At 47.0% G+C, this 11,011-nt stretch overlaps 2 protein-coding genes across 4 annotated transcripts; one reads left to right on the top strand and one right to left on the bottom strand.

Annotated features, from left to right (window-relative positions):
* The first annotated feature begins 368 nt into the window (after window positions 1-368).
* Window positions 369-5,407, top strand: LOC117852779 (uncharacterized protein At5g03900, chloroplastic). 2 transcript variants are annotated; one of them, XM_034735033.2, is made up of 13 exons: window positions 369-947; window positions 1,032-1,139; window positions 1,233-1,333; window positions 1,700-1,774; window positions 2,456-2,525; window positions 2,629-2,694; window positions 2,817-2,909; window positions 3,067-3,132; window positions 3,288-3,430; window positions 3,675-3,761; window positions 3,842-3,905; window positions 4,133-4,276; window positions 4,766-5,407. In XM_034735033.2, exons 1-13 carry the CDS (start codon window positions 537-539, stop codon window positions 4,904-4,906), a joined length of 1,569 nt encoding a protein of 522 aa, XP_034590924.1. In that variant the 5' UTR covers window positions 369-536; the 3' UTR covers window positions 4,907-5,407. The 2 variants fall into 2 exon arrangements, with proteins under 2 accessions (XP_034590924.1, XP_034590932.1); XM_034735041.2 differs by having other exon boundaries at window positions 370-947; window positions 1,703-1,774.
* Window positions 5,408-5,532: 125 nt separating this feature from the next.
* On the bottom strand, window positions 5,533-10,240 carry LOC117852790 (glucan endo-1,3-beta-glucosidase 14). Of its 2 annotated transcripts, none has more exons than XM_034735054.2 (4): window positions 9,712-10,240; window positions 7,369-8,402; window positions 6,861-6,989; window positions 5,533-5,790 (listed from the first exon to the last, which is right to left on the bottom strand). In XM_034735054.2, the coding sequence occupies exons 1-3, from the start codon at window positions 9,818-9,820 to the stop codon at window positions 6,930-6,932; spliced, it is 1,203 nt and encodes a 400-aa protein (XP_034590945.1). In that variant the 5' UTR covers window positions 9,821-10,240; the 3' UTR covers window positions 5,533-5,790; window positions 6,861-6,929. The 2 variants fall into 2 exon arrangements, with proteins under 2 accessions (XP_034590945.1, XP_034590952.1); XM_034735061.2 differs by having other exon boundaries at window positions 5,533-5,787.
* Between the last annotated feature and the right edge of the window lie 771 nt (window positions 10,241-11,011).

The following is an 11,011-nucleotide window of genomic DNA, read 5'->3' as shown; positions in this document are numbered from 1 at the left end:
TTATGGTAATTAAATATGCTGAATGTAATACCATTTCTCTTCGATACATTCATTTGAAAAAGATTATTTTTTGTCTCAAGTAAAGAGAGTTACGCATATCCACAATACTATATGTATATTTTAACTTTTAAAAATAGATGCACCGCTTAAGCATGATTAAAATTAGAGAGATTGAGTTGTAAATTCATGCTAGATTTTGAGCTTCTCTTGAAAGGCTCTTTAGCAAAGTCCAACCTTTTTTAGCTGAAAGTTCAACAACATTTTTGGATGTGCAAAAATCCTACTAGCCTCCTAGCAGACACGCTGACCGGCTTGCTGAATTCTTTTTCTGGACGAACCCAAAGCCGGCGGAGCCAGCATCCCCGTTCGGACCCCGGTGGCTTTTTCGACCAAATCCGATCTCGTGGCCACGGCGAGCACACACGACCACCTCTTCCTCCTCCCCTTCCATTCCCCAGCCACTCTCCTCCGTCCTCCCCGCAGAATGCCCACCACCACCGCCTAAACCCCACCCCCAAACCACGCCGCCGTTCGCGATGGCCACCGCCACCGCTTCCATATCTCTCACCCTCCATCTCCGCCTCCGTCCGCCCCTCCCTCCTCCCCGCAGAGCTCCGCGACATGCCGTCTTCCTCCTCCCCACCCCTTCCCCACTTCCCCGACGCCTCCGCGTGGCCCCGGGCCGGCCCCCGCCGCCCACGTGGCGCCCCGACGTGCGGACGCGCGCCGGTAGCTCTATCGGGGTGCCGCCCGCGCTCGCGCGCCCCGGCGGCGCCGTGGAGACGGACCGCCTCCCTTCCGACGTGCGGGACCGCGCCATGGAGGCGGTCGACCACTTCGGCGGCCGCGTCACCATCGGCGACGTCGCCTCCCGCGCCGGGCTGCAGCTCGCGCAGGCCGAGCGCGCGCTCCAGGCTCTCGCCGCCGACACCGAGGGATTCCTGGAGGTGCGTCGTTGTTAGTAACTTCGTATCCTTCTCCTCTGCTGCTTACTTTCCGGAATTCGGTGATAATCGTTGCGAACGGTGTAGGTGTCGAATGATGGGGAGGTTCTGTACGTCTTCCCAAAAGATTACAGGACAAAGCTGGCAGGCAAGTCATTTAGGATGAAGATCGAGCCTCTGGCGAATAAAGCTAAGGTATTTGGAGCAAGGGGAAGTGTAAAGGGTGCTTTTGGTCACCTCGAATTCTGCTGATACTGGTTTGTGGTGGTGCTTGTTTACACTTTCCAGGAAGTGGGTGCTTATTTGGTACGGGTTTCATTCGGGACGGCACTCATTGCCTCCATTGTTTTAGTGTACACTACCATAATAGCCATTCTCTCAAGCTCAAGGTATGTTTACTATTGCAGGATGGAATTAGCGTGCACTAATTACTGTATGTTTACTGACTGAATTCCAAAGGTATTCTGGCACAATGTCTTCATCTTTGTCATATTGTTCAATTCCCTGAAGTGAGCATTCTGTGAATGTCTTACTAACTAAACTACATGCTGAGAATGAAGGTTCTAATAAATATGTCTACCTCTTCTGGTGTATATTTGACTCTATCTAGAGATGCTTTTGTCTTAATTCAATCCATAAAGTGTAAAACGAAATAAATCTGGAAGATTTTCATGAGTACTATTTTGGGAACTTTAGGTAGGTGTTGTTATTTAACTCATCGTGCCTTTGATTGATAGCACTTACTCTTCTACTAGCAGTGATGAAGATAGTCGTGGTAGGCGGCGGAGATCTTATGGTTCAACTATCATCATTCCGACAGATATGTTCTGGTAAGTTTCATGTAATTTTTATCAGGTGTTTCAAAACTTTTGATGGATTACCTCATTACCCTATTATATTTTTGCCTTAAAGGGACAAAAAGATAACACCCTTTGCTCTTGGGCTTGTGGAGCTACTCAACCTGTCATCACCTCACTTATCATTGTACATATCAAGTTGGATATTGCCTGTACTTCGCATGTCTAGTGTTCTAGAATTTCATATTCAAATAAACCATCCCAGGGGGAAAGGAAAAAAGGCCCAAAGAAAGTTCTATTTGAAATAAGTCCCAATGAAAGTTCTATTTGAAATATTGCTTATTGGCAAACCAATAGTAGAGAACACAGTTGAAGTACTTATTGTTATATATATTTTTCTTGGAAGGTATCCATTACACTCTTCATGTAAATCATCTAATGATTTCGGCATGATAATGTTCCTGATGGGATATTCATGAAGGCAACTGTAACTACCGTAGCAATGATTTTAAGCTATCCAACTATTCGATCGTTTGAAGAACCTGTATTCTGGTGCTGCAAAGTTCCAATGTTATACCTCTCACCAGTCCCTGTTAAGGTGACTACAATGAAATGGGAAATAAACCTACACATATCATTTGGAATTTGCAATTTTGTACCTGAACAGAAATTATCATGTATATTCTTATTATTCACACTATTCATGGCCTGCAGGTACTTGGATGCAGATTATTACAGAAGGCGTCGAGTAGAAAAAGAAAATGGGATGAACTTTATTGAATCTGTAATCTAAAAGGGTTTGACTTGATTTTTCATTCTCACTATGTAATGATGGAATGTGTGGGTAGCTGAAACTGTCTGTGATGTTGATTAAATCAATTCTGCAGATATTTTCTTTTGTGTTTGGGGATGGTGATCCAAATGATGGGCTTGAAGAGAAGCGGTGGAAAATGGTATTTTCTTTTCCTTTTGAGAAAATGTATCTACTCTATTTGAACTTGCCATGACCATCTATTATATATTCATATTCACTATTGCTTTATAGATTTCTAATTACTCCTTGAATAATTCATAGATTGGGCAGTATATTTCATCAAATGGTGGAGTTGTTACAGCTGAAGAACTGGCACCATTTCTTGATGTTCCACCACCATCAGAAGAGTCCAAGGCATGTAAACTCTGGCCCAAACTGCTCAATTTATTATTTATTTTGTTAAACTTGATTAAGGTCTCTACTCCTGGTACCTTTAAAAGAAACATATTCTTCCTTTGAATTATAAATTGAGGTGAGGGTTATCATATTCATACCATCTCTTGAACTGCAGGATGATGAATCATTCATTCTTCCAGTTCTTTTACGCTTCCAGGGACATCCAGAGGTTGATGAGCAGGTCAAACCTTATTCTCTCTAATATTTAAGGCTATTAGAGAACTGCCATTGTCTAATGTGGTCTAAGCTTTCAGTATAATTGCCAATTACATCGACACTTCATGCTTGAGGCAGTGAACTTTTAAATAACTTAATGGTTTTGTTTTTCTTATTTAGGGAAACATTCTGTATCGGTTCCCATCACTGCAACGTACTGCTTCATCAAAAAGTGGTGGGAGTAGAGAATATGTGGGCACCAAATGGTCCGCGATGTTTGGTGGAGTTGAAAAGTACTTGGAGGAGAAACTGTGGAATTTCAGGTCAGTATATATCATCCGTACCGCGTTGCAAATTAAACCTAGATGCAATTTTACCCAACAGGGGGGGGGGGGTTGACTTGGAACTCCCATGATAAAAAAATTAGATTGTTACTAGTATTTCGGAAGTATGTTACATCGGCAGTTATATAGTTGATCTATTAGATTGTATTTTTTTGTCAGCTCTGAATTTGCTATTTTTGATCTATTTTATGTATTTTCATACACCGACCTGTTGATTTTGTAGTAAAGCAAATGCATCAGAGAAGGCAATGGTTGCTGGTTTAGGAGGACTTAATCTTTTTGGTGTCATCATTCTTGGAAACTTGTTGAAGTAAGAACTATAATTCTGGCCCCAAGTATCATTGAATTGTGATTCTTTTTACTAACGTATGTATTAAATTTATCTTGAAGGCAAATGACAGTGACACCTGGTGGACTTATCTCATTTGCTGCACAGTTATATCCTTTGCTTCAGGTATGGCTGGGCTTGATATGCCTGTCTAGTACTCTATAAAGTGGCCCTTCGATTCATTAGTCATTTCAATTAGCCATATGGCCTGACACAAACCATTGACCCTTCTCCTTTTTAGGTGACTTTCTTAATGTTGTGAATGTTAAATTGTTGATTGTGGAATTACGTTGTGTACTTATGAATTAAGAATGTTATCACAATATGTACTGATACAATGTGTTCACTTGTAGATATATGCTGGCTCCTTTTTTGCAATACCATTATTTAGATGGTTTCTGCTACGCAAAACCAACAATGATATTAGAAAGAGGAATAAGGCCAGAGAACAACGAGCTCAGGAACTCCTGTCACCGGATTCTTCTCTCAGAAGAAAGGTAATAACAATTGAAGTTCCACACAACTCTATTTAATTCTTTTTTACCCACATGTAGATCTCTTCAGAGAAACTCAGGATGGGTTTGGGTCATTCACGTAAACCTTATAGGTCAGACTTGGTTGTGATAGGTAGCAACTTTCTTGTTCCTTGCATCAGAAGCTTCTGGAAAGAAACTACTGCTGTGCTTAACCTATAACATCAAGTGATAATATTCATTATTATGCAGCTTGGATCATCTGTTGTTAACAGCTGCATCACAGTTGGCTACTTCTATAAAATGAAAATAGACATAAACATGAAAGTTTTATTGTACACATCTTTATTGCATTCTTCAATATCAGTCAATTTATCTTGGTGTTTTATGCATTTTAGATACTAATTGATGATACTTGGTTTCATGACCTTCACTAAGTGATAGTATTTCTTTTTTCTTTTTTTGAACTTTCGAAGTAGCATAAATTTGGCTTGTGCTTTCCTATCTTTTCAGTTGATCAGTGCACGCGACATGGCTCAACGGAAAGTAATTACACCAGAAGAGATTGTCTACACTACCGAAAAGGATTTATTAGAGCAGGATTATGAAGTCAAGGAGTGGGAGAGGAGATTTAAGGAGCTTGAGTCAGAGTGATGGGCACGATGGATATACTTGAGACTTGACATTCACAGTAGCTCTACATGGTCGATGAATTTTTTTATCTGCATCCGAATTGAAGATAGGTCTGATTGAACCATTCAACAAAGTGAAATGTGATGGTTCTGGACCCCCACTGACAGACATACGGCATACCACCAGTCCACCACTATGGGGTGCAAGTTTTGTGGAAGCTGTTGGTTTAATTGAAATCGACCATGGTTTGCAATCTGATGTACATAGCTGTGACATTGATCTGCACATTTGTATAGGTAAGTTCCATTCATGGGGTTGGAGATCAAATTCAGAATTGGACATGAAAAGCCGGGACATGATTTTACTCGGTTTGATTGGAGCCCCATCACAACATTTAAAAGTAACACACCTGTAAACAGTTGCCTTGGGCATTCATGTCAAACTCTGTCTAGAGATAGACATGTACTGTTATAGCCTTCTGGGAATTGATTCATGATTGAAAGTGACAATTTCTAGCATTAACCTGAAAACGTGTATCTCCTGTGTGTACTTGTCATTGCAAGTGAAGGAAAACCATTCAATCGAATAACGATGTGTCCAGTTTCCTCACTCCATACATGTAGAATAAAACAAGGGAACTCTGCTAATATCGAAAAGAAAAGTATTGCATTTGCATAGATTTGATATCAATTATCCACCAATACATATTAGAAGTCAATGCAGCTGTTGCTATTGTTTCTACCTTTCTCTGGGTCAAAAGGTAAGCTCACATGAGTCGATCATGCACATGCTTCAGTCAAGTTCTAACCTAATGTCAGTATGAATCCAACAAGGCTCCTGAACGCATCAGAAATCGAGAGTACACACCCAGGTTGAGATGACCAGATTACTCAGTAATGTTCCTGCTGAATATGCAGTTTTGTTAGTTGTCTTGACATACAGAGAAAACATGTTGCACGGTCATAATTTCAAAAGGAGTAAAATACGTGACCGGTCCTCGAACTTACCTCGATGTGCCATATAGATCCCACTTAGAAAACGAACATCCAAATCCATAAACTTGCTAATTGATTCCAAATTATTGTTATTTAGATTAAATTGCCTATGTGTATGTTGACTGCGTGCTAAAGCGGATCTGGTACTGGCACATGGGGCCCACGTGCCAGATCCCTCTCCTTTCTCTCTGCATTCTCCCTCTTCTTCACCCCTCTCCTGCCGTCCTCTCTCACGCCCTCTCCAGCGAGCCTTGAGCGGCGCGACGAGCCCCGAGCTGCATGGTGTGGGCGGCCCTGAGCAGCGCAGTGTGCCCCAAACTGCGGGGCGGGAGCGGCCGCGGCGGTCCCGAGCTGCGCATCTCGGCGGAGCTCCGGGACGCGGCGGCGAGTCGCAGCGGAACTGGAGGACGTGGCGACGGCGGCGGCCCCAAGCGGCGTGTCTCGGCGGAGCTCCGGGACGCGGCTGCGGGGCGGCCCCGAGCAGCGTTGCGGCCAGGGCTGGAGGACGCGGGGACGGTAGCGTCCCCAAGCGGCGTGTCTCGGTGGAGCTGCGGGACGCGGCGGCGGGGCGGCCCCGAGCAGCACTGCGGCCGGAGGTTGAAGCGAAGTGAGAACTTGGTGGCGAGCGTGTGGTCGCTCTGAGCTCCGACGAGCCGCTCCGCCATCTGGGCTGCGGCTGCTGGTACAGAGAAGAAGAGCGGCTCCACCACGAAGATAGAGAGAAGAGAGAGACGAGGGAGGGAGGAAGAAGACAGAGAGGAAGGGGGGAGGAGCTGACATGCAGGCTCCACTTGTCAGTTCCACATTAGCGTACACGTGGCCGATTTAACTTAAGTAACCAAAATTGGGATCTCTGGTGAACCGATTAGCAAGTTTAAGGAGTTGAATGTACATTTTCTAAATTTGAAGATCTAGATGGCACACCGAGCTAAGTTTAAGAACTGACAGTGCATTTTACTCTTTCAAAAAGGATTTGTTACCTTGTCAGTTGTCAGCATGAGATGCTCAGCTCACATTCCCTGTCTGCAGTTGTTAGCACTCCGTCTGCCTTATGCTGACAAGACGAAAGCGACGGACGCGATGGCGACCAGTGTAAACAATTGAATCACCTGCCAAACACACAAAATGCACAAGGGAACATTTGAGCATTGCTAGTACAGGAATGATGCTTTCGCCCATCATTACAGACTGATGAACATTTGTTTGTGTGTTTGTGCTAACGCAACTACTGATCACGGCGCATCCTCCTTTGGCGGCCTTGGTGGAGAACTCGATTCCTTGCCTAACCTGGCCACGGCCACTTTGGCTGCCACTCGGCATCTCACTCTCCCAGCTCCACTAAAACGTGGGACACCAGCATCTACGGCAAAAGTCGTTGCTATCCAACACTACCCAATCCATGCGTGACACGTCGAAAGCTTGCAAGAAATGTACAGCAGAGAGAGCATTTGCTAAAAAAGAAAAAAAAATCTGAAGAAGAATGAGTACCTGTCGCGCTGCATTGGACACGAGCATCGGCGGGAGGTAGCCGTGCAGGCCGACGTTGTACACGGGCGTGCCGTCGGGGTAGAAGAGCCCGTAGTTCCTCTCCGACGCCGGCCCCGGCTTGAGGTTCTCGTTGAAGAGCGCGAACACGTACACGTCCACTGGCGTGGCCGGCCGCAGCGGCGTGCCCTGCTTCATCTCGATCCGCTGCAGGAGGTTCCGGATGTAGGTCCCCGCGTACTCGGGCGTGGCGCCCGGCTCGTCGGGGTCTCCCCTCGACGGCCACCCGGTCTCCGACACCTTCACCTCGACGTCCGTGTACCCGAGCGCCTGGATGGCGGCGTACACGGCGTCCACCTGCGCGTACAGCATGTTGTCGTAGCGGAGCCCCGTGCGCGGGTCGGCGACGCCGGCGTTGGGCTGGAACAGCACGTACTCCAGCGGCACCCGCGCCGGGTCTTCCTTGTAGGCGAAGTACGGGTAGCAGTTGATGAGGAACGGCGACCGCGTCGCGGAGAGGAACGCCAGGAACGGGCGGAGGTGCCCCAGCGCCGCCGGGTGGAACGCCCCCGACGAGGGCGGGAACGAGGGGCCCATGATGTCCAGGGAGTGCGCCGTGGTGACGTTCACGCGGCCCTGCAGGCCCAGCGCGCTCAGGGCGCGGTGCACGGACACCATGGCCGGGAGCACCGCGGCCTGGAGCGCCGTGTCGTTGCCCTTGAACACCTCGTTGCCCACGGTGACGCAGGAGATGCGCGCCCCGGAGAGGAGGTGGGGCACCACGTGCTGCTGCAGCCACGCCTGCGCCGCCGCGGGACTCGTCATCGACGGGACGGCCTCGTTGCCGATGCCCACCACGAACTCCACCCCCGTGCCCAGGAACGCGCGCAGGACGTTGGGGTCCGCGTCGTAGAGCTTCACCTTGCTGATCCGCATCGAACGGAGCAGCCACGACACCCGCGCGGGGGAAGGGAGGTTGTTCGCGATCTGCCCGTAGTTGACGCCGATCGACAGCGCCTCGGCTACCGCCACTCCCTCTGCAAATTGTCATGTCTCTTACTGATCAGTTGTTATTTTGGAATCATCCAGTATGTGTAAAAATTCATGCTAAGTATGATGTCGTTGCATATTTCTGTGAATTTTCAGCGATCGATCATCCTTGATCCGTGCACACGGAAACAAGCGGAGAATCTCAGTTTCGATTCTTGTGCTATAATTTGACCATTGCAGCGGCACTAAGCTTTGAAAATACGGCAATGGCAAGAATTGCCTCGAATAATTCATACCATGAAACGAGACACGCTATGGCTAGTGCGGAAAGCTGTGAACACAGTACTCCCTCCGTTCCAAATTTTATATCGTTTTACCTTTTTTAGGTTCATAAATATTATTATATATGTAGACATACATTATATTTAGATGTTAGTAAAAACTATAAACCTAAACGACCTACAATTTAGAATGGAGAGAGGAGTAAAAAGCAATCTAGATACTAGTATAATACAAGGAAATATACAGGTATAACAGTACGGAGTACGCGATCCAATGGAAGCAAGATCTCAGTGGACCACATGGGCATGTGGTTCATGCCGGATTGCCATTGAGAGCTACCGAGGACCAGAGAAAACGGCTATTAAATTGGCCAAATTATTCCAAAACCACGTGGAATACCAAATCGCAAGTTGCACAAATAACGAATATGATATATCTCTCTCCGGGCTACACCAGATGTAGCTGGCGACTGCAACTTTGTGGAGAAAGCAGCTCCAGCTCATCAGGGACAGATAATTCAGACGCCCAGAGTATGAATGGGGGGAGAAAATGTGGGGTGCTGGAGCGAGTAAATTAAGGTGGCCACTGGGCATTTTTAGCTTGGAAAAGAGCCGTGAAAAAGTTGATATGGTGATTCGGCGTCTGGATATGTCGCCATAGTGGGCGGCGGGTTACGCCATGGCGCACTTGGCAAGCTGGAGCCATTTCTATCTCTCTCCTGCTTGAAATGGTGAAGTGCTAGTGCAACTAGATGATGCTATAATTGATCTCAGCAAGCGCACATGATAATGTACATGATCTTAATTTAACAAATGCGCTTTCTGCCCTATAGATAAAATCTGGGTGAACGCTCATTCTAACTAGATAGTCTCAAGCCGGGATTGAACTGAGATCATTGATTCGACCTCCAAGATTGGCAAAGGCAACACAAAAACCGGAGTCGAAGATTGGGCAACTATATCTTACAGTTATCACAAAGGGAATTTGGGATTTGGTCATATCCTATCACAGTAGGCATTTGGCAAGCAGATTCTATAGACGATTGCACATGGAGAGTTAACTGATTAAACTCACCTGTGAGGAGGAATGGCAGGAGCAGGACGAAGAAGCAGGCGGCGGTAAGCTTGGAGGACGGAGCTGGCAGTGACTGCGCAGTTCTTGACGGCCTCCCGGCTGCTGCCATCCACTCACTCCCACCGATTCTGCCGCTCCCCCAAACAGAGAACACGCGCAGCGCCGCAGAGGAGAAGCGAGCTGCGCGGAGCCGCAGGCTGCTCGAGCTTGTTGGCCTGCAAGTCCCTCTCGCCACGGCCACGCGCGTCGCTACGTGTGTGCGCTTGCGTTGCGTTTAGTTGCTCGGCAGGGGGAGACGCTCGCACGCAGGGGAATGGCTTGGAGGCCGTTTGGCTATATAGGCAGCGGAATGTTAGCGGTGGTTTCAGGTAAGGCTGAAAGGCCCTCCCCTCTGCCTGGCTTGATCTGGCGAGAGTGCGAGGAAGGAGACGGACCAGTCGGATGACAGGGCCCCGGGTCGGGCGTCCTCACCTCAGGCCACCACACATGCGCACTCCCAGGCTCCCAGCAGAGCGGCACCTGCCAACTCCATTCCTGACGGCCTGCATGCAAGTCATCGTCGTTTTGTATCTTTGCAGTGACGCATGACGCGTCGCACTTGGTAAAATCACTAAACCTGATTGTCCGAAGCAGTGCGTTGAGTGAAGGTACCATGAAACATGAACGCAGCACGACCAAACAGTGAAAACCGCGTGGTCACATATGTTCCACGTTTCTATTGGGAAATTTTGAATGCCAAGGCGTTGCTATTTGTCAACTGTCTGATTTCTTTTGTTTAGTCGATGTCCAATCCAATGGCCCGTAACCTTTCTTCAACCTCTCAATTCAAAAAATAAACCTTTCTTTGACCCCCAGGCTCCAACCAAAGAGTATAGTGACCCATTTCCCTTCCATCCAAGCCAGCACAGATACTTTCACATAAACACATTCCACACATTTATATATGTGTAATTTGAGGTCTACTTCCTACACTCACACTCATATGCTTGCTTTGAAGAGATGGTCTTGAACACCAGTTTGCAACACGTGTTGAGGCTGCAGCAATCTAGAAAAATTCCTGAAAAATCCCCCTAAATTCCACTTCCGAAGGAGATCGAACTTGGGACCTCCTACTGAGGCGATGGTACTTGGGCTTCTGGTGACTAACCGGTTCCAGGTCTGTTCGTACATCCACTTTTATTGGAAACAGTTCCTCTGTAATAATCTCATACCACTATTGGGTGGGCTCGATTAGATCCACGTGGCAGTCACTCTAATAAAAAGTACTCCATCCGTTTTAAATTGTAGATCATTTTGATTT

The sequence above is a fragment of the Setaria viridis genome, chromosome 1, assembly GCF_005286985.2.
Source record: "Setaria viridis chromosome 1, Setaria_viridis_v4.0, whole genome shotgun sequence".
Classification (NCBI taxonomy): domain Eukaryota; kingdom Viridiplantae; phylum Streptophyta; class Magnoliopsida; order Poales; family Poaceae; genus Setaria; species Setaria viridis.
The sequence above is the reverse complement of the archived record's forward strand: the minus strand, read 5'-3'. Positions and strand labels throughout refer to the sequence as shown.